Here is a 23,542-nt window from a genome sequence, read left to right on the forward strand (position 1 = left end):
CTTTAAGACTTGGTGGACTTCAACTCCCAGAATTCCCCAGCCAGGCAGCCAATATCAGGAATAAACAACCTGCATAACTGAGGTTTGGTTCTTCAGCATTTAAGAACTAGCGTTTTGACTCTGTTCTGATCAGTTGCTTTGGCTGGGAATTCTGGGAATTGAAGTCCGCCAATCTTAAAGTTGCCAAGATTGGACACCCCCAGACCTTATGTGATAAAAAGAACTGGGATTGCACTGAGCTAATATCCTCAGCAACATGTGTCTCTTTCAAATAGGGAATCTCCCTCTTCCCTCAGCAGCTTCCGTGTGGGGAAATGAATGCATACAAGGCCCACGTGTGCAACTGACTTGAGAGATTGTATGTGGAATATTAATTTCATTGTGTGGAATCTATGTATCATGATTTCCAAGAGACACCTACGGCAGGATCAACCCAACATCCCAACCTGCATTGTTATTAAATGAATAAGAAGCATGTTTTTTGGTGATCAGGAGAAGATAAATTTATGAAGAAGACACATACATCAAAGGACCAGCTTCTCTATGGGTCTTCAAATGCTATTATATCAAGCGGGAACAACCTTTGCCAAGATCTGGTGCCCTGCCTAGACCTATAGGTAAACGTGCCTGGTGACAACATAAACTTCTGCAATTCTTTTGGTGTGTGTATGTGTGCGTGTATTTATGTTTGTGTGTATGTGTGTGTGAATGAAACTGCAGGTATTTTGAAAGAGAGAAATTTGTTTTTAAGAAGAGATTGAACAACCATTTGTCTCAAATGATATAGGGTTTCCTGCCTCAACAGGGGGTTGGACTAGAAGACCTCCAAGGTCCCTTCCAACTCCTATTCTATTCTATTCTATTCTATTCTATTCTATTCTATTCTATTCTATTCTATTCTATTCTATTCTATTCTATTCTATTCTATTCTACTCTACTCTACTCTACTCTACTCTACTGTCTCCCATTCACACTCTCACAGATTTTAGGTTCACTTAACAACTGTGGCAACAAAGGTTATAAAATGGGGTAAAACTGAACAGCTGTCACACTTAGGAACTGAAACGTTGGGACTCAATTGTGATCATACGTTGAGGACTACCAGCACGTATAATAGAAACTAAAATTTTAGCAGGGCTTCCAGAGTTTCTATAGCATCAAAGAGCATGGTAGTTGATAATTTCCTTTGTTTATACAGGATAAGAAGGGGAAGGAGGACATTTAAATGATTATGTGATTAAGCTTAAAAGTGTTAAATATCCCTTTCAAGGAAGCTCCCTCCTCTTGTTATTCATAGCCTTTCTGCTACTCCAAGTGTTTTTCTTATTTAATTAGCTAACGTTCAAAGGGAAGAAAAGATGAGACAAGAAGCCATGGCCAAAAGTAGTCCTTGACTTATAGCCATTTATTTAGTGACCATTTGAAGTGATAAAGGCAATAAGAAAAATGACTTATGACCATTTTTCACACTGATGACCACGGCAGCATCCTCAAAGTCACGTGGTCAATATTCAGGCGCTTGCCAACCGACTCATATTTATGACGGTTGCAGTGTTCCTGAGTCATATGATCACCTTTGAGACTTTCTGACAAATAAAGTCAATGGGGGAACTAGACTCGCTTAACAACGGTGTTAACTAACTTAACAATTGCAGTGGTTCACTTCACAACTGTGGCAAAAAAAAGGTCATAAGACCTTGTCTTGCTTAGCAATGGAAATCTGGAGCTCAATTATGGTCATAAATAGATTGACTGCCCATATAGACAGGGAGAGGGTTGTCTGTATCCTATCCAGATAGGAATCGATTGATGCTTATGTCAAAATCTTCTGTACTCCAAAAAGGTAAGTAGCAAAAACAGAGAAAGTTCCACCAAGCTCTAAATAAAGTCAGCAATCGAAAATCATCTGCTAGATTAAAGAAATTCTCCCCTCTTTATAGATATATTCATGCTCTTGAAGGTAGAAATGCATTCTTTGTTTTAAACATTTGGGAATTGTTCTATATAACATTGTACTATACAACCTTGTTGCTTGTATCTCTACGATTTATGTTGTTTTATTTGTTTCCTAATATCATTTGATTGCTTATTTAGTAACCTATGACTATCACTAAGTGTTGTATTTTATGATTCTTGATGAATGTATTTTATTTTTTATATACACTAAGAGCATATGCACCAAAGACAAATTCCTTGTGTGTCCAATCACACTTGGCCAAGAGAGTTCTGTTCTGTTCTGTTCTATATAGCTCATCCTTGAGTAAAATAACTACAGGTAGTCCTTGACTTACAACAGTTCATTTAGTGACCATTCAAAGTTACAATGGCACTGATAAAAGTGACTTATGACTGGTTTTCACATGGCTGTTGTGGCATTTCCCATGGTCATGTGATCAAAATTCAGACACTTGGCAACTGGCATGTATTTATGACTGTTTCAGTGCCCCTGTGTCTTGTGATCACCTTTTGGAACCTTCTGACAAGCAAAGTCAATGGGTCACTTAACAACCGTGTTACTGACTCAAAAACTACAATGATTCACTTAACAACTGTGGCAAGGAAGGTTGTAAAATGGGGGCAAAACTCGCTTAACAACCATCTCAATTAGCAACAGAAATTTTGGGCTCCATTGTGGTTGTAACTCAAGGACAACTTGGATAGTTATCTGATACTATAAACACTATTTCAGAGGATTCTTCCTGCTGTGCAGCTGTTAGAAATTCTTTTGAGGCTTGCAGGTAATACATAAATACTTTACTTAATCATTTTTGTATCATTTAAGTATTTCAGAAGCCACTTTCCCCCATTTATTAGCAAAAGGGGGAAAAAAGGCCTCAACAAACAAAAACAAAAAAAATAGAAATGTAAATAAAAAGACTGTTTTCCAGAAATTTTCCATTTCTTTCCACGTTTACCCTGGAGAAAGTCATTTTTCACTTAGTTCTATAAAGCAGCCGCCTTAGTTAGTTCCAGTTAGTTGCCTGATCATTAAACTCATTTTTTAATCTTTATCCCTTTCTTTATTCTAGCTCTGTTAACCACCAAAGACAGAAAGACAGAGAGAGAAAGAGAGAGAGAGAGAGAGAGAAAGAGAGAGACTTTTCACATAGAAGGGGATACAATTGCTTTAAACTTTATTTATTTTTTCCTGATGGCCAGAAATTTCTGGACTAAAAAAAAAGAGGGGAGGGGGAAGGAAAAACCACACACGCTCAGACTTTCAAATTATGCCAAGATAAATATTTATTTAAACACAGCAGGACTTACAGATCACAAAAAGAGAATGCTATTACAGGAGCTCAAAGGAAATCATTAGAGTCAAAGCATGCAGGCCAGTCTTTTGCAGGAGAGAGAGAAATATCAAAGCCGTTTTTTCCCAAAAGGCACATTCACATAGGAAAATGTCAAGTTGAAAATAGAAAGGCATCAGAGTGGAGGAAAAGAGACAGCCGGAAAGGAAGATCTCTACCCCGGTTCTGATTCGCAAAAAGTTTTGTTTTTGTCTTTCCTGATGCAAAGGTTCTGCCAGTTTTGCAAACTCAGCACATTGGCCAGTCTTCCAGGCGTTTTTAATCGCACTGCAAACAGTTTCCAAAAGGGTCAATGGAGGCAAATCAGGGGAAGGGGGGGGAGAGAGACCCCACCCCACCTACAAGGCCAAGACAATTCAATCCAATCAGACAGAACCGAGAAAAGGGCTAAAATTGGGCAGAAAAGTAACAGCAGGTTGAAATTAACAAGCAGAGGTGGGTAGAAAGTTATAAACATTGGTCGGATTGTTAATTCCACAATCAAGCCAGGGCATTTGGTTACCTTCCATTCACAGAATTAAAGAACAAAGTTTAAAGAGACAGTATCCCCTTTGAAAGAGCTAGGAAAAGTCTCTCCTTTCATTCCTGCGGTGTTAAAGAGCCTTTAAACTGAAGAGTAATTGATTTAAATATCCTTTCCCCCCCACTCGCCATCAAAGACATTAATTCCATCCAGTAAAGCTCTCAAGTGTGGAAAGATTAAAACGCTAGCTTTGTTTGCAATGCTAATCCTGGAATAACCAGAATGATAAGAAGTCCTGTGTAATTTAGGAACTCCTCTCTGAAAAGTGGCACCCTTGAGGAATGGAAAAAGGGAATACTGTCCCTTTCTGACAATTCAGTTTACAGACCAAATAGAAACGAGCAAAGAAAAAAAAAGATATTCTGCTTTCAAATTAAAGTGGTAGAGATATATGGAACATTACCAATTCAGAACTTGGAAATACCTCCCTCCCTCTCTCTGTATATATACAGTACTGTACATTACAGCTTAGGCCTGCAAACATATTTCAGAAAAGGTGCTTTGGAGTACCTGTCTCTTGAAAGCAGCCGTAAGAATCTGGGGAAAGATGTAGCTGCTTTAAAGGGTGGAGATAGGTGCTACATACACGGATCCTGTATGATTGCTATTTGGAATCAAACCTGAACCACTTCACAGCTCTAATATATACACAGAGTAGAAAAGAGAAGCAACAGAACAGAAAAATAGTTGATTTATGACATAACAGTAGACAGAAAGGCCCCAAGAAAATTTAGACAAGAAAGAATTTTGGAATCAGAGCAGATGAAGTACATTTAGCTGTCAGCCTCTAAGGCGGCGTTTCTCACCCTTGGAAATTCTAAGCTGTGTGGAATTCAAATCTCAGACTTCCTCAGCCATTCACCCATGCTGGCTGGGGAATTCTGGGAACTGAAGTCCACACCACTTAGAAGTTGCCAAGGTTGAGAAACCCTGATTTAAGGGTTCAAAAAATGGCTGAAGATTCACTATTCCCTTTTCTTCTTGGAGTACATTTTCCTTATACCTTAATTACGTTTTATCATTAAGTCTGCATCAAAAGGAATGGTGGATAATGCTACCTAAGCTTGAATCCTAGCCAATAGTTAAAATACTTAGCAGTTGATCTTGGTTGGCATTAACCATTTCTTTGGTACAGCTGGATTGGCAAGCTGTGGGTTATGGGTTCTGGGATTCTGATTGAGAGAACAGAGAAGTCCACTTTTGATCCCTTAATCATGATTGGGAAATGGAAATACAGTATTAACCCTGAACAGGCCCTTGGCACCAGAAAGTAGATAAATGCTTGATTTTGTAAAATAAGGAATGGGGAAATCATTCTTTATAAAGTTTAGCATCAAAACATAATACTGACTTAATCAATCTGAGGATCCAGAATGCCTCTCTTGATGCAAACTGAATGGCAGCCATCAATCCTTGAACTGCTACGGACAATTAATTCATCAAACTATCACTAAGACAAGATTAGAAAAATAGTAGGAAAAAAGTGCTTTGGAAAAACTCAAAATTAAAAAAAATAATCAAGCACAAGCATGGTAGGTCCCAAAGTACTGGATAACCAACCAGACCAGATCAAACATTTTAACATCCCCCACCCCCCAAAAAAAGGTTTAATTTTTCACGAAGCAAATTTACTCCTGATATTTCAAACACCCTGTTAGAGAAATCCCCTTCTTCTAAAGCCACCAAAGGGTTTGTTTCTATGTTCCCTATCTAAAAATAAGACTATAAGATTACAGTACCGGTTTTTTTTTCCTCCTCTTTCACTTACAATCTGGGGTGGGGTAGAGAAAAGTGAGAAAGAAACAGCAATTGATATGGAAGTAAATGGTTTCTGGGGCAACTATTTCCTTGCCACCTATACTAATACTGATTAACCCTTGATTGTGATGGAATATTGTGATTTTTCCCTGTTTTTTTAAAAGGCCACAACATTCAGTGATCCACCCACTCTAGAGAAATTGTTATGCCCCCCGCCTCAAATCACCAACCCATGAGGTGTTTAGTTTAATGATCTACAACTACATCAGAGATAACCGATTCATTCTCTGTACGGTATCATTCATTTCCTGAAGAAACTAAAAGGAGGAATATTCAGTACAACAGCGTTTCTCAACCTTAGCAACTTTTAAAGATGCATGGACTTCAACTCCCGAATTCCTCAAATAGAATAGCTGGCTGGGATATTCTGGGAGTTGTAGTCCACACATCTGAACTTTCCCACTATTGAGAAACACTGCAATACAATATTTCCTTGTTTTTTTTCTTTTAAATTTCATTCAGGACAACTAGAGGGGCATTAGTGTTGTTTGCCTTTCAACTGATGCAAATGGGAGAGACCAATCCGCTATGTCCTTCTCACCTGTCATAATTTAGTACAGGTGAGAAAACCCAAGGAATTGGCCACACCTTCCTATTCCAGGTGTTCAAGAGGGCACTGATATTCTGTGGGACCTTTCTATGGAAGGATGGCTTCCAACCTACTAGCAGCTGATGCAAAAGGATCAATATCCAGTAGAATAGTGATCTCAGTGCTATGTTTTCCTAGATTGAAATCTATTATTTGCACCCTGAGACAGATGGGCCATTAATGACTATTTCAATGCCAGTATTGGGAATCTATTTTGCAGACTGCATACCAGGGTGAAAAAAGAAATGCATTAATAGCACCAATCTGGGTTGACAAAGCAGTTATGGTTGTCTCTACATGAACCTGGAGTATTAAGAGAGCCATCGATCCACAGTTGGGGGAAAATATAACAATTTCTAGCATTAACACAGCTAGGGCCTGGACTTCTGTTATTATTGCTAATTTCTTCCAGAATACACAGGGATGGCAATCTAATGATCTGTGCAAATGTGATATAGCAGCTATATTATTTCAAAGGATATTCTGGTGCAGAAATTGCATGAGGCAGAATTTCAAGTGAATACTGCATGTATCTTCAACTGGGGACAAATTAGGGACTGACCCCCACCCCCAAAGTATGCATTGCCTTAATCTGGTCAGACAGTACTTTAATACCTATGACTAGATTTAATACTGATTCAAAACCGTAACTTAAACTGACCTTTAAAGTCCCAGTTATACTGACATTCTGATTGATTTAACAACTGGGATCAAGGTATCCCTTCATTGAGATTAAGGAAAAAAGAAACTGGAGGCTGTTTTCATAATTTAGAGCAGGGGTCTCCAACCTTAGCAACTTTAAGACTTGTGGACTTCAACTCCCAGAATTCCTCAGCCAGCTTTGCAGTTGAAGTCCACAAGTCTTAAAGTTGCTAAGGTTGGAGACCCCTGGTTTAGAGCAAGGGTCTTCAAACTTGACAAGTTTAAGTCTTGTGGACTTCAACTCCCAGAATTCCTCCTCGTCATGTTAGTTTAGGAATTCTGGGAGTTGAAGTCCACAAGTCTTAAAGTTGCTAAGGTTGGAGACCCCTGGTTTAGAGCAAGGGTATTCAAACTTGGCAAGTTTAAGACTTGTGGACTTCAACTCCCAGAATTCCTGAACTAACATGACTAGAGGAGGAATTCTGGGAGTTGAAGTCCACAAGTCTTAAACTTGCTAAGGTTGGAGACCCCTGGTTTAGAGAGACACATCCCTGCATAGACAGAGCTGGGTAATTTCTTTCCAACGCTGGGAAATTCCAGCTGCAGGAAAATTCAAAAGACAGACCTGCACTTTGGAGAAAGGGAATGCCCACACAACAGGATCAAATCCCTTTCCAACCAGTTAGCTAAACACAAAGCAGCCTCTTGCTGGTTCGGTCTTACGCTATGAGTGACACAACAGAAGAGTATCTTGCCTAAAACTGGGGTTGCTAAGAGGACATACTGTGCAGGACAGGATCTACCTCGAAAACCAGCCAATCTAGAAATCACATAGAAGGACAACCAATTAATACTGCTCGATTAAGAGATGAGAAGCTAGCCAAAAGTACAGATTCCGGAGGCTTTTCCCACGGCAGGGTGGGCGCAGAATACTGAAATTCAGCTCATGAGACCAACACTTTGGGACTCTCCCGTAGCCTCTGTTACCAGAGCAATCTAACCAGTTCCTCACCTGCTGCTGGTGGATGTTGACCACTAACCATTGGTAAATCCAGAGAGCTATCGGACAGGACATGCTTAAGGTCTCCTCCCATGTCTGCCAGTTTCATGTCAAACTGAACGGAGAGGGCGTCCTCCGAATCCTCCTTTCCCACGCTGCTGCCCCCAATGGATGGGAGGTCAAGAGACTTGACGGATGCCGAGTCCTCCTTGGTGTGCTTGAAAGCGGCCAGTTTGTCGACAAGGGATTTTTCCGAGCTGGAGGAAAACTTGCTCGAGTGGAAATCAGCAAAGTCGTCTTCGCTTTTCACCGATGAAGGGGTATGGTCTTTGAGTTCCTCGAATCCCAATCCGGGGCTGTCCAGAGACAGCTGCTTGAAGATGTCATATTTGTTGGAAGCAGCAACGGGACTCTGCCCGTTCTTCATGGCACCGGTTAAGGAGCCAGCTGGAGGAACCGAGTTGGCCTCTTGCTTGGGAGCCCCATATTTATCATCCAGTTCCTGCTCCAGGGAGACGGCGTTGGTATTGAAAGCCATGAAGTCTGCAAACTCGTCCTGAGTGGTGGCTGAAGGACAACTTGACAACCCTCCAAAAAGGTTGAAGTTGGCAAAGTCACCGGCCAGAGACGAGCTGCTGCTGGGCGCGGGCAGAGTGGTGGCAGCCGATATTGTGTGTGATGGGGTAGCAAAAGTTGCCAGTTTGGGGGAATTGTACGCGGCTGGAAAGAGAGCAGGTTGGCTCTCTCCAGTCGAGGCTGAGGAGAAGAGATCCAGGTCTGCCAAATTCAGAGAAGGCTTTGCGTGGGGCTGCGGTTTGGACTGTATGGAAAGAGAAGAGAAAGAGGAAGGAAAGGCTTTGTCCTTTGTCGGCGGTTCTAGTGGAGAGATGCTGTCCGCGGTTTTGAAATCGGTGAAGCCGTCGTCTGTTCCCGGGGACTTGAAATCGGCAAAGCTCTCGCCTGAAAAACAAGAGAACAGACAGCCAAGTCCATAGGGTTTCCTGAACATTTTAACAGGCTCAACCGAGCATCGTATCTGCTAATTCCCACCTGTTCCAAAATAGCTCTGAACTAATTTTATTTGGTCCACTCTCCTTTTTACTTCTTCTCAAGGACTCAAGATGAATAATCTTTTCATGTTTTCCAAAAAAAAAAGCATAAATAAAAGATAATAAGCATGAAAATGAGGTAAGTTTAGAACATTTTGTTGATTCCAAGGGACCTGTGGGCAAAGTTAAAAGAGGGATCAGCCTAGAATATCTACATAACCGAGGTCAGCTCCCTTTGAGTGCTATTTTGACCCTTATCTAACCAGGTTAGTTGAGAAGATTCCTGTGCATAGGCACGAACACCAATAAAGGAATATATCTGGAGGTCAGGGTTGACATGAGGGGTCCTTGTTGCTCTCTGAGCTTGGTTTTCTTGCAGACGTTTCATTATCCAAACTAGGTAACATCATCAGTGCTAGCAAGAAAACACGCCAGCTCAGAGAGCACAAGAACCCCTCATAGGCCTGAATAGCTATAAATTAGTTTAATTGGACCCTCAGGTGTGGACCTGGCCTTCTGTGCTTGACCAGAAAATATGTAAAGTATGTATTTATGCACCTTCCCCTCTTTTGGTAGCCAGGCAGAGCCCTTAACATTAAGTTATTGTTGTCCACTGTGGACTAAGCTATGAGTGGATTAAAAAGTGTTTCTGGAATATATAGACTGCTCCAATCTTCTGTTATGATTCTGGACAGCTGACAGAATACAGCAATAAAGAATAAAAGATTAAAAGAAAGATCATACTGCCCAAAAGTGAGTGTCTTGGAAAAAGTAGGGTCCCTTCAAAAGACCAGAACATCAGATGCTCACACAAATCTTGGATTAGAGGCAGATCTTAATGGTTTGTTTCAACAGGACCTCAATGGGAGCTATATGAACCCCCGGGAGGTGGATGTTGTGGGGACAAGGGCCATGAGAGGTGAACCCCCACTCCCTTGGTCTCACCAGGTGATATTGTTTAAGCAGTGGGACTGGGAGCACACCGAGCTTTGTCAGAATGTGTGGCATGGGGAAAAACTATGGGGGACAAGTGTTACCACAACTAACCAGGTCTCTAGCACATAGAGCTTTTTATGTAGTAACTAGCGCCTTCTAGCCTGAGAATATTTGGAGCTCAGAGTTGAACTATGGAGTCCTTGCTGCTCTCCGAGCTTGGTGGTTATCTTGCAGATATTTCATTACCCTTGCACTGATGATATCACCTAGTTGGGTAACGAAACACCTGCACGAAAACCACCAAGCTCAGAGAGCAGTAAGGAGTCCACAACTAGTGCCATGAAGGCACTCAGGAGCCTACTGTCAATCAGCACACTTCATAAAGTGGAAGTGTTACATGCCCTTAACTGCCTGTGCCACAATTTTGGGTGATGGTGACTTTTTCTACAGTGCTGCAGCATGAGCATCTTAGAAACCCACAAAACTACGTATTTTGGACTCAAGGGGTTTCTGAGGGACATGAGAATTTGGGAGGCTTTCTGAAGTCCTGAGGTGCGAGTTTCTCACCACTGTGGTGAAAGGAATGAGTGTGTTGTGTTATTGAGGGCTGGAATATTTCTCACGGCACTCATTCCTTTTGTAAGTTCCAGTGAGTTCTAGTCCCACCTTAGGCAAGAAAGCTGGGTAGGTGACTTTGGGCCAATCACCAGGAGATGATGAATTCTAGTTCCACCTTAAGCTTGAAAAAATATCTGGGTGACTTTGTGCCAATTATCCTCTCTCAGCCCAACTCACCTCACAGAGTTGTTGCAGGGAAAATAGGAGGAGGAAGGTGCATTGGATATGTTCACCGCCTTAAGTTATTTGTTAAAAAAATAAATAAAGGCGGGATACAAACGTATAAATAAAAATAAATGGGGTCACTAAGAGTCTGGTGCATCATTATAACTAATCACATATGAATGGTTAGTTTAAAATGGAATATTTATTTAACTCAGGGGCCTTCAAACTTGACAGCTTGAAGACTTGTGGACTTCAACTCCCAAAATTCTTCCTCCAGTCATGTTAGCTCAGGAATTCTGGGAGTTGAAGTCCACAAGTCTTAAACTTGGATGGGTTAATTTGGCTTAACCCATTCACCAGCAGGAAATAGAAACAACAAAATGGCGAAGAAAATACTTCAAAATTCAATGCAATTCAATGCAATTTAAGAATTGTTCTTTATGTTGGTATCTACCCAGCTACAGGCACATCCAGGGGGCAAGCCCACACTTCATTTTTAATAAAAATTCAAATTACCATCACCAAAGCAAAAATAAAACACCCGGTCAAGTCAGTTTCCCAAATGCTGCAGTAGCAAATCGACAGATCGGTCTTTGAGACAGACATAAATTCTGACCAGTTGCAAGACTTCAGGGAGATTCCTTGATTCTCTCCTGAAAAGTGGTACAAGTATCACCTTTCCCAAAGCTCATTTGTGAAACTGACAGTACCCCAGACCAAGAAACGGGCACAGCAAAACTTGACTTACAGGTGGGTTGCAAGCTTTTCCGTTAGAAATGTAAGCTGGTGAAAGGGTTAAAAGTGACAAAAAACACAGTTCAAAACCAAAACTTGCCTCCTCTGCCTGAAAATGTGAAATGCGGGTAGTCCTCGATTTACAATTATTTGTTTAGTGACCGTTCGAAGTTACAGCGGCACTGAAAAAAAGTGACCTAGGACTGCCTTTCACACTGACGACTGTTGCAGCAACCCCCATGGTCTCGTGACCAGAATTCGGATGCTTGGCAACTGATTCATATCTATGACAGTTGCAGTGTCCTGGGGTTATGTGATTCCCTTTGGTGACCTTCTGACAAGCAAAGTCAGTGGGGAAGCCAGATTCATTTTAAACCAGTTACTAAATTAACAACTGCAGTGGTTCCCTTAAAACACTGTGACACGAAAGGTCGTAAAATGGGGCAAAATTCACTTAACAAATGTCTCACATAACAACAGGAATTTTGGGCTCAATTGTGGTTGTAAGTCGAGAACTACCTGTACTGGCTACCTTACCTGGCTTCCATAGGGCAGAAGAAACTTTTCGACTTAGATGTCCAACAAACCCGTCACGCTTATCATGTTAACATTATTCACAGCATAAAAAAACAGCACTTTCAATGACAATGAGGATACAGGACACTATTTCACTATTTTCAAGAATATCCTCCTTAATTCTCAACACCTTTGTATAATTATGTTGAAATCAAACGTGGATGCAATCTTTAGGGGGTGGGTGGATGGGCCTCACTTTTTAATAATATTTTTAAACCCCTCCATGATCGACAGGGCAGGACTAGGGGGGTTCATATCTCTTTCAGCCCCTAGCAGAGGCTTCAAAATCTATTTTAGCCCTAATATGGCGTGTGTGTGTGTGTGTATGTGAGAAGATAAGATAAATGGGGTGCTAAATGTTAATGGGGCAAGCCCCGGGGAATGTATTCCTATGCTACAAACTCATCAGATAATAGAACTCAAAGATTCTTTTCTTCCTTTCCTTTCCTTTCCTTTCCTTTCCTTCCTTTCCTTTCCTTTCCTTTCCTTTCCTTTCCTGTCTTTCTTTCTTTCTTTCTTTCTTTCTTTCTTTCTTTCTTTCTTTCTTTCTTTCTTTCTTTCCTTTCTTTTCTTTCTTTCTTTTTTTCTTGTTTCCTCTCTCTCTCTCTCTCTTTCTCTCTTTCCTTTCCTTTCCTTCCTTTCCTACATCCCTATATGACTCACTTTCTACAATATTTGGTGTTTATTATATCAAAACTGTAGCAGGACTATGTTATAGCTGAACTGGCTGTGAACCCAAGGTTAAAAATGCATCTCTCCCAATCTGGAAATATATCAAGCAAGCTGGTTGCATCGAAGTAACCTCAGTCCAGAGTTTGTTACTCATGGAAGAGCTGTCAACCCTCTTCTAAACACACACACACACACACACAGAGAGAGAGAGAGAGAGAGAGAGAGAGAGAGAGAGACCATGCCATATAGAAGAAACTGATTTTGATGACAGAAATTACATCTTTCTCATAATATGCAAGCTACTTAACCTCATAGATTTTATGCAGATTTCCTAATTATCTGCTTTAAAAGAACCTGTCATTTCTTGCAAGTACCTGCGTTACAATAAAGGGAGATGGGAGAGGTTACTTTGGATAGTAAGATGGGTTTCATATAAATTGGATAAATGAAAGAATTAATGAAAGAAAGAAAGAAGTTGTGTCTCTCTTCGGTGTTTCTCCATAACTTAACAATAGCTATAGTATTAGATTTATATACCGCTCCATAGTACTTTATAGCAGGGGGCCACAGCCCTGGGCCACGGCCCATTTGGAATCAGGCCACACAAGTGGCAGGCGAGCAGCAAGTGCTCACACTCACACGAGAAATTCCCTATGTGCAACGGCAGGCGCTTGCACGCGACTCTTGTGTAGCAGTGAGCGGCAGTGCACGCCTGCTGCTTGCACAGAATCATCCCCCTCTCCCCTCCTCACCGATCCGCTTATACAGATAGTCCTTGACTTACAACAGTTCACTTAGTGACCGTTCAAAGTTACAACGGCACTGAAAAATGTGACTTACGACCCTTTTCATACCTACAACTTTTGCAGCATCCCCATGATCATGTCCTCAGAATTCGGATGCTTGGCAACTGACTCATATTTATGACTGTTGCTATGTCCCAGGATCATGTGATTCCTCTTTTGCGACCTTCTGGCAAGCATATTCAATGGGGAAGCCAGATTCACTTAACAACCGGGTTATTCAGTTAACAACCACAGTGATTCACTTAACAACCATGGCAAGAAAAGTCGTAAAAGTGGGGCAAAATTCACTTAACAAATGTCTCACTTCACGACAGAAATTTTGGGCTCAGTTGTGGTCGTAAGTCGAGGACTACCTGTACTTATGGAAACTATTTAAGCCAGAGGATGGATTAGCGTTCTGCAGTGCTTTGGGCACATTCCAAAGAACTGACATTGACTTTCCCATATGTTCTGCCCTGCAGAAAAATAGCTTTTTTCCTCTCAGTGACTCAGCTTAACACCCTCATAAGCTGCAAGGGTGTTTATTCTGACCTTGAGGGGATCCTCACGGTCTCATAATGTGATGGGCATTTCCTCTCCTTTTAACGGAGAATAAAGGGCTTTGAGATTTGGGGCTTTCAGGATACAATTCTTCTATGTTACCGACTCCGGAAACTGCTTCATCCATAAAAAAAAAAGCTTGATATTTTTTCTCTTGTTCTATTTTATTATTTTTCATCTGTATTGCAACCTTGTCCTTTTGGTGCAAATCATGAAGGATGGTATATGAATGGCCCTACATCAAGAAATAAATTAAACTTTCCCTAATAGATAACAGTCTTTTTCCAATCCAGGTAATAGGAACTGAAAGAACTATATTCGGAATTTCTGTATACAAATAAAAAATGAAGTAGCACGGTTCTGTTTTTATACACTGCAGCTATATCTCATCCAATCTCCTTGGAGATTTGGTGCAATGCATGTGACCTTTATGTCCCATTGCATTATGATTTCCTCACAACTTAGCAACGTAGGTTGAGAAATAATCACCAGTCTCAGATAATCCAATGAGATCCCAAGTCAAGTGCAGTCTAGATTTGGTATCCTTAATCTTTTTTAGCTTTAATCTGACAGATGTACTAAAAAGGCCTTCAATAACTTTCCAGGCCTTTCTGAGTACCAGTACTTCAACCATTTTTATTTGGAGATGCTGGACCTCAATTCACAGTCTCCAACCCCTGGTCCATAGATCAGCACCGGGCCACAGCATGCCAGAAATTGGGCCGACCAAACAAACATAGCGGCATCTGCGGGATACAGGCCCACTCTGGCCCACGGAGAAGCTTCTCTCCATGGAACCCGTCCCTGGTGCCCAAAAAGCTGGGGACCGCTGGCCTTGCAGTTAATTACAGGTAGTCCTGAATCCACACAGAGGCAGGTTTTTCCAATAGATCTTATTCTGGAGCATCCCTTCCTACCAGAGGCTTGTGGTTGGGGAATTCTGGGAGTTGAAGTCCACAGGTTTTAAAAGTTGGATAACACCTGACTTAAGAGGGCAGGTACTCTAGTTGTTCTGACTCGAAGGAGTAGTGTTTTGACCTGGAAGATATTCAGGGAGCTTCCTCTAAACCAAGGGTCTCCAACACTTGGGCCATGGTCCATTCGGAACCAGGCCATGAAAGCAGTGGGCGAGCACATATGTGCGTGCAGCTTCACTCGTGTGAGCGGCGGGAGTTCACGCGCAAAGCTCTATTTGTGTGAGGGACAAATGCACCTGCTCTCCACTCACACAATTGGACCTGTACAAGCATTCACCTGCCACTCACAAGGAACCATTCCCTCTCCCCTGTGCCGGGCCACCAAACCAGAAAGGTTGGGGACCGCTGCTCCGGACAGAAACAACTAATTTTTATTTATTTTATTTAGTTTAGAAAATTTATATTGCTGCCTACTTGGGCGACTCAAGGCAGCTTATATGAATATACTAGCTCGATACCTGTGCTTCGCTACAAAACTATGTGGTCGGGCTTAGTTTTGGGGGAGGAAAATAAGGGAAAAAAATCTGCCTCTGCCTACCAGCATCCATCAGTATTCATCTGGCTAGCGTCCTGTCAGTGTGTGAGAGACTTGAGGGCTGTTTGGAAACTGAAACATGGAAACTGAAAGAGTATTTGTTGTGTGAGCAAGAAGGAGACAGCAAGGAGCTTGGGCATGGCTTAGCTCAATTGTTCTGTACTAAAGCTGCTTGGTGCTATGAAAGTAAAACTGAAACTGAAATTCCTCTCCTCTGCTTGTGTTTTGCATTTGGAACAGATTTCTTTTCAGGTGGGGAGGGGGAGTAAAACTCCTTAGCATCAGAGCGTGTTAATAATAATACACAAAATACTAATGCTCTGATGGTCATTTCAAAAAATCCTTTCTTAGTGAGCCCCTAGAAGCCAAGAGGAACGTACGTGCCAAATTTCAAGTTTGTTAGGCTTTATGGTTCTGGAGATTTTGTGATGATGCATGAGTAGTATTTCGCTTATATATATATAGAAATATACTTTAAATAACTAAGTTTTCAGAAATTCCCGCTTTTGTTGAAGGCATACAGGTAGTTCTTGACTTACGGCCATTTGCTTAGCAACCATGAAAAATTCTAATGGCAATAAAACAAGTGACTTATGACTGGATGTGCACTTAACCGTGGTGGTGCAGTGGTTCAAATGGAGTGCTGCAGGCTACTTCTGCTGACTGCTGGCTGCCTCCAATTTGGCAGTTCGAATCTCACCAGGCCCAAGGATGACAAAATTTTCCATCCTTCCGAGGTAGGTAAAATGAGGACCCAGCTTGTTGGGGGGCTATATGCTGACTCTGTAAACCACTTAGAGAGGACTGGAAAGCACCATGAAGCGGTATATAACTCAAAGTGCTATAGCCAAGTGCTATCAACCTGTCGTGGCATTACTCACTGTCACATGACCAAAATCTGGGTGATTGGCAACTGTCATTTACAATGGCATTTACAATGGTTGCAGCATCCCGGATTCATGCGCTCACCATTTGCACCTTCCCCAGCTGGTTTCCAACAAGTAAAGTCGAAGAGGGAAGCTAAGATTTGCTTAAGGATCACTTGATTTGTTAACAACTGCAGTGATTCATTTAACCACCATGGCAAAAAAAGGTCATAAATTTGGCTACAATTCACTTAACAATTACCTTGCTTAGCAATGGAAATTCTGGTCCCAATTGGGGTCGTAAAATGAGGACTACCTTTAACTCCATTGAATTTCATTGAATTTGAATTTTTAATTTCATAGTACACATGTTGTGCATTGACAATAAATGTTTGATTGATTGATTGATTGAAACCCTTTATATTCTAGGATCTTCACCAGACCCAAATTTAACCAGTGACAGAGAGCACTAGAAAGCCCAAAGAACAGTGATCTTGGAAGGTTCTGCATTGGATAAAACTTACCTATAGATTTACTCTCCGATGGCTGCTCCAGTTCTCGAAAAGCACTGTATTTATCTCCATAATCTATGGTGCATTTAAAAAAAAAGAGAATGTAGTTAAAATTCTGATAGAAAGCCACAAATTTACTGTTCTGTAGTAGCATGCAGCTGATATTTTATTTTCATTCATTCATTCATTCATTTATTCATCCATCCATCCATCCATCCATCCATCCATCCATCCATCCATCCAATTGTTATGCCACCCATCTCCCATACAAGGTGACTCTGAACAGCTTGCCAAGTTATAATATATTATTGGAAGACTTTCAAGTTTTTGCGAGAGCCAGTTCTGACAAGAACACATTGCCTCGATCCAAATTAGTCAGTTATCAAAATGGATGGTAAGTAGTCCTGCCCAAAACAGGAGGGCTTTGAGCCTATCTTCCAGGTAGAATGGAATACAAGTTTAGAGCTCTGATGCTCGCAAATTATTCTTGGAGTGGGGTTTGCACAGAGGAAGAGGAGGTTGTTCTGGTTCACTGGCAGCTGGTGCGGACGGCAGAGGTATCGGACAGTGAGGACAAAAGGGAACTAGTCAGGGAATCTGGTGAGGACTTGGACGAGGGTCCTGCATCCGATGGGGCCAGGACCATCTGGGAGTGGGGTACTGTCTTTGGAGCCTTCGGCGTCTGGCAGCAGCGAAGCAGAGGACCCTGGGGAGCCTGTTCCAAATGCACGTGTGCGCAGGGCTGCTAGAAGGCGAGAGCAGCTGAAGCAGCGGGGGCGACTTGGGAGTAAGGCTGGGAAGTGATTGCCTCTCCCATAAGGGATAAAAGTCAGCCCTTGATGATGTGCTCTTTGCAGGAAGCAAAGAAGTTCATTAGATTCTGATTCCTCATTATTATTTTTATTTATTGAGATGTATTCCGTGTTCTTGGGTAGGCTGCACCAAGGAAGGCTCATTCAATCTCATTATAAACATGTGCATTGACGATAGAGATTTGAACTTGGAGAATAGCTTGACTCCCTTTCCTTTGTGGCAGCCCCTGAGATATTGGAACACTGCTATCGTGTCACCCCAGTCCTTCTTTTCATCAGACTAGACATCATACCCAATTCCAGCAACTATTCTTCAAATGTTTTAGCCTCCAGTTCCCTAATAATCTTTGTTGCTCTTCTCTGCACTCTTTCTAGGGGACCAAAACTGGATGCAGAATTCCAAGTGTGGCCTTACCAAGGCATTATAAAGGAGTATTAACACTTCACATGATTCTATCTTGATTCTATCCCTCTGTTGATGCAGCCTAGAACCGGTTACTGTTTGATTGTTTATCTGGATTGGTAGTGCCTTGATTGGGGCATTGTTTACTGCAGGGGTGTCCAACCTTGGCAACTTTAAGACTTGTGGACTTCAACTCCCAGAAAGCTGGCTGAGGAATTCTGGGAGTTGAAGTCCACAAGTCTTAAAGTTGCCAAGGTTGGACACCCCTGGTTTACTGATTGCTTGTTGTTCTAGTGTTCATCTTGATACTGAATCTCTGCTCAGCTGGGTGTTGATTCCTGATTAAGAGGTGTTTTGGTCTGTTTTCTTTTTCATTTTTTGATTGTCCCTTTCGAATGTAAGAAAAGCGGAGGAGAAAAATTTAACATTTACAAATGTAACTTTTTTGGGGTGGGGGGGGGGGTGGAAATGTCCAAGTACCTTCAGCAGGCCTGTCAGATGCAATCCCTTTAAAAACAGCATATTTATCCACAGCAGGTGTCACTTTGGGGCCTGAAAAGGGTATCAGCATTGAAGGAGCACTAAAGAAAGGAAAGAAATAAAGTTGACACATAATTGGAAAAGGAGGGATATTAGATCCAGGTAGTCCTTGACTTATACGTCCATTTAGGAACTGTCTGAAGTTACAACTACACTGAAAAAAGGATTTATGACCATTTTTCACACTTACGACCACTGCAGCATCCCCATGGCCAAGTGGTCAAATTTCAGATGCTTGGCAATTGACTCATGTTGCGGTGTCCTGGGGTCATGTGATCACCTTTTGTGATCTTCTGACAAGCAAAGTCAGTGGGGATGCCAGATTCACTTAACAATTGGCTTCCAAGATGGCGGCGGGAACCTGGAAGGTGAAATAGGACATGCCGCCACCGGGCGGTTATGGACCAATCGACTATAAGAGACGATTGCCCTATCGGGGGCTCCCAGATTATGGCCTTCTTGCCATTGGACTTGAAGCTTTTGTTTTTGGAACCTATGTTATTTTCAGGTGGAACTGGGAGAGAGGACACCTGGCCTTTGAGGACGCGGAAGCCAGGGTGATGCCTCTCTTGATGGCTGAGGAGGACCGCAGGACACTGCATCTTATGTGTCATAACTTGGATGAGGAAGCCAAGATCATGAAAGACGTCCCTGCCTGGCAGGTTGGGGAGTCCGTCTACCATACCACACGCTGGGTGGCACCCAGAGCTGATGAGTTGTACTTCCTTCAGCCATCAAAAGTTCAAGAGGATATCTTCGGTTACACCTGGAGCACATAAGCAGACATAGTTGTGGAAGGACCCACGTCTCTTGCTTTCCGAACACTTAACAATTGTAGTGATTCACTTAACAACTGTGGCAAGGAAAGTCGTAAAATGCAGCAAAACTCACTTAACAACTTAGTAACAGAAATTTTGGGCTCAATTGTAAGTCAAGGACAATCTATATTGGGATAGACATGGGATAATCCTCATCATGATCAAGATCAGTTCTGGTCATGCAGCAATTTTACTCAGAATAAAACATGGGATATGGGACACATATCAGAATGAAGGAAGCCACAAAGAACAGGTATGTCCAATGCCTGCCAATCTTTATGTTAAACATTTTCTGAAAATATTTTTGGAACAACTACTTAGAATATGGAAAATCAGTTTGCCACCTACAAACATTCTGTCACAAAATCACAGCTCTTTTCTTAAGTGGTATATTTTAACTTTTAAAAAGGAGCCAGCATCTGAATAAACTAGAAGGTACAGAATTAGTGAATAACAGAATAACAAAGTTGGAAGGGACCTTGGAGGTCTTCTAGTCCAACCCCCTGCTCAAGCAGGAAGCCCGGCCTATACCATTCCAGACAAGTGGCTGTCCAGTCTCTTCTTAAAAACCTCCAGTGTTGGATTAATTGTGAAATACAAGTAGTCCTCAACTTACGACCACAATTGAGACCAATATTTCTGTTGTTAAGTGAGATATTTGCTTAAGTGAGTTTTGCCCTATTTTACAACTTTTGTTGTCACAATTGTTGTGAATCTGGCTTCCCCATGGAAATTGCTTGTTAGAATAGAATGGAATGGAATGGAATGGAATGGAATAGAATAGAATAGAATAGAATAGAATAGAATTAGAATAGAATTAGAATAGAATTGGAATGGAATGGAATGGAATAGAATAGTTGGAAGGGACTTTGGAGGTCTTCTAGTCCATCCCCTTGCTCAGGCAGGAAACCCTATACTACTCCAGACAAAGATTGGACTCCAGTCCAATCTCTTCTTAAAAACCTCCAATATTGAACCTCCAATATTTACAACTTCTGGAGGCAAGTTGTTCCACTGATTAATTGTTCTAACTGTCAGGAAATTTCTCCTTAGCTGCAGGTGCTTCTCTCTTTAGTTTCCATCCATTGCTCCTTGTCCTGCCCTCCAGTGCTTTGGAGAATAGCTTGACTGCCTCTTCTTTGTGGCAGCCCCTGAGATTTTGGAAGACTGCTATCATGTCAGCCCTAGTCCTACTTTTCATTGAACTAGACATACTCAATTCCATCAACCATTCTTTATATGTTTTAGCTTCCAGTTCCCTAATCATCTTTGTTGCTCTTCTCTGCACTCTTTCTAGAGTCTCAACATCTTTTTTACATCATGGCGACCCAAACTGGATGCAATATTCCAAGTGTGGCCTTATAAAGTGATATTAACACTTCCCGTGATCTTGATTCTATCCCTCTGTTTATGCAGCCTAGAACTGTGTTGGCTTTTTTGGCAGCTGCAGGACGTGGCTGGCTCAAATTTAAGGGATTGTCCACTAGGACTCCGAGGTCCCTCTCACAGTCACTACTATTGAGCTAGGTACCACCTATACTGTACCTGTGCGTTTGGTTTTTCTTGCCTAAATGTAGAACCTTACTTTTTTTCACCACTGAATTTCATTTTATTAGATTGCGCCCAATGTTCAAGTCTGTCAAGATCCTTCTGAATCTTAAGTTGCAAAAGCGGATCGTATCACTCCAGGATACTGCAATCGTCATGAATACTGGTGTGAGTCAGTTGCCAAGTGACCATGGGGATGCTGCAATGGTCATGAATGTAAAAGATGAGCGTAAGCCCCTTTTTTCAGTGCTGTTGTAATGTTGAATGGTAGCTAAATGAACTGTTGTAAGTCCAGGACTGCCTGTACTTGGATCGACATAGAATTCAACCAGAAAAGAAGTCCAGTTGCCATGACTCCACATCTATGGAAATGTGACTCAGTTCTGTGCAGAGTCTCTAAGCTTGTTATTTTACCATGGATCAAACTGTTCATCGTTGATCAAGCCTCCATGGAGCGCTCCCAAAGGAAAGCCTTTTAAGCAATTAATCTTGCTAAAGAATTACATTAATCCTGAGGAAATGATCGATTAGAACCAGTTCCTGATGAAACTCCTTCTTCCCATATTCTGACATTTGATTTAAACTGCCATTCAGATCAATGGAGTGATTACCTATAATGACTATGATCATAGTAATGATGACTTGATTGAGCCTTTCAAAATAATCAGAACCACCAATCTATTAAATTTAGCGATGAGCATTTAACGTTTGCTTTAAATCTTAGTTAGACAGCAGAAGAACATTTTTCATTATTTTTCTTCTTTTTATTTTCCCAGGCCTTTTAAACCCTTTTAGCGCCTCCAGTGTAGCACTGTTATTTTTAATGCTCCTTTAGGTGCTTTTCTTATTCTGCTGTGTTGCTAAATTATTTATCTGGGTATCAATTTACTCAGTTTCGTGAGCTACCTTGAGAATGACAAGTGGGGGAAGGCAGGATAGAAGAGAGAGGAAATGAAGGAAGTACAGGTAGTCCTCGACTTACAACCGTTTGTTTAGTGACCGTTTTGAGGTTACAATGGCACTGAAGAAACCTGGCTGGCCCTCATACGTATGACTCTTGCAGCATCCCCATGGTTGCATGATTCTTTTATTTCTTTATTCTTTATTGGACGAGTGTGATTGGACACCCAAGGAATTGGTCTCTGCTGCCTAAGCTCTCAGTGTACATACAAGCAACAAATGATAAATCTTGATCGTAATCATAAAACACCATCTTCGTAAAGCATAAGATACAGTTGCTTAGTAAACAACATTTATGATGGTTGCTTCCCCAGCCTCTAGCAGCACTCGACCGGCCAAAAACGGGTCATAGGGGAGCTCTGCAGGATCTCTGGGTAGCTTGTTTTGGCCGGCAAAGCGCTGCAGGGGGCCTTTCAGGCTGAAAACGGGACAGAGGGGGTGGCACACGCCTCCCCCTGTGCCCCATTTGGGCCAGCAGGAGCCGTCCATTCTGTCTCTCCCCCAGAACTACAATGCTGATCTGGCTCTCAAAGAAATCCAGTTTGACCCCCCCTGGTCTGCAACTACACAATCCTTTCAACAGTTCCAAGAAGACTCCACACCAAATCATGTGACCATGGGGGCACTGAAACAGTCAATTGAAAAATATTCAAAGCTTACTTTTTTCAGTGCCACTGTAACTTTTGAACGGTCACTAAATGAACTGTTGTAAATCAAGGACTACCTGTCATGTAGCTTTGATCCAAGACGAAGAATCCAATCCTTAATGAGGATTGGTTTGCCGAAGAATAGAAAACGATAAAAGATTTACACAATACAGGCCCTGGAAATAAGCCACCCAGAGTCACCGAGAGTGTGTTGGGTGGCCATATAAATTTTCTTAACTAAAAACCTGTTTGTGTGATTTGATGATTAGCAGCAAATATTAAATTGATTGTATATATGAGTCATCATAAAGTGAACACATAGTGGTGACTGAAGGTTGAAAGTGTATAATAGGAAAACAAACAAACAAAAGGAAACTTTAAGTGAGGAAAAGGATCCCCAGGAAAAATGCAAAATCATTCTGCACTGCAAAGTTTCCAATTATTTCTTTGATAGAAAACAAACAAATTATAGGTAGTCCTCGACCCACAACCACAACTGAGCCCAAAGTTTATGTTGCTAACCGAGACATTTGTTAAGTGAATTAAGCAAAATCAATGTGGAAGTCAGATTCATTTAACAACCGCGTTACTAACTTAGCAATAGCCAGAGCCCTTAGCAATAGCACTTAGACTTATATACTGCTTCACCATGCTGTTTACAGAGTCAGTCTATTGCACCCATTTTACCAACCTTGGAAAGATGGAAGGCTAAGTCAACCTTGAGCCGGTCAGGATTAAACTGCTGGCAGTGGGTAGAGTTAGATTGCAATAGCAATAGCACTTAGACTTATATACCATTTCACAGTGCTTTACAGCCCTCTCTAGGTGGTTTACAGACTCAGCATATGGTCCCCAACAATCTGGGTCCTCATTTTACCGACCTTGGAAGGATGAAAGGCTTTGTCAACCTTGAGCAGGTGAGAATCAAACTGCTGGCAGCCAGC

The 23,542-nt window shown here is 41.7% G+C and overlaps 1 protein-coding gene and 1 pseudogene across 7 annotated transcripts in view; one reads left to right on the forward strand and one right to left on the reverse strand.

Annotated features, from left to right (window-relative positions):
* The window catches only part of SYNRG (synergin gamma), an 88,684-nt gene that overhangs the window by 25,120 nt on the left and 40,022 nt on the right, over window positions 1-23,542 (reverse strand). For all 6 annotated transcript variants that reach the window (XM_087956581.1, XM_026680457.2, XM_087956610.1 and 3 more), the window contains 3 exons: window positions 18,566-18,666; window positions 16,883-16,945; window positions 7,896-8,843 (listed from right to left, as the gene is read on the reverse strand). In XM_087956581.1, the coding sequence (XP_087812707.1) occupies window positions 7,896-8,843; window positions 16,883-16,945; window positions 18,566-18,666 (1,112 nt within the window). The remainder of the gene's footprint in view (window positions 1-7,895; window positions 8,844-16,882; window positions 16,946-18,565; window positions 18,667-23,542) is intronic.
* On the forward strand, window positions 18,973-19,459 carry LOC113420517 (NADH dehydrogenase [ubiquinone] 1 alpha subcomplex subunit 13 pseudogene; annotated as a pseudogene). The gene has a single exon (XR_015746852.1). The product of XR_015746852.1 is annotated as an NADH dehydrogenase [ubiquinone] 1 alpha subcomplex subunit 13 pseudogene (transcript).

The sequence above is a fragment of the Notechis scutatus genome, chromosome 1 (assembly GCF_049901735.1).
Source record: "Notechis scutatus isolate UNSWTSFEM ecotype Mainland chromosome 1, rNotScu1.2, whole genome shotgun sequence".
Classification (NCBI taxonomy): domain Eukaryota; kingdom Metazoa; phylum Chordata; class Lepidosauria; order Squamata; family Elapidae; genus Notechis; species Notechis scutatus.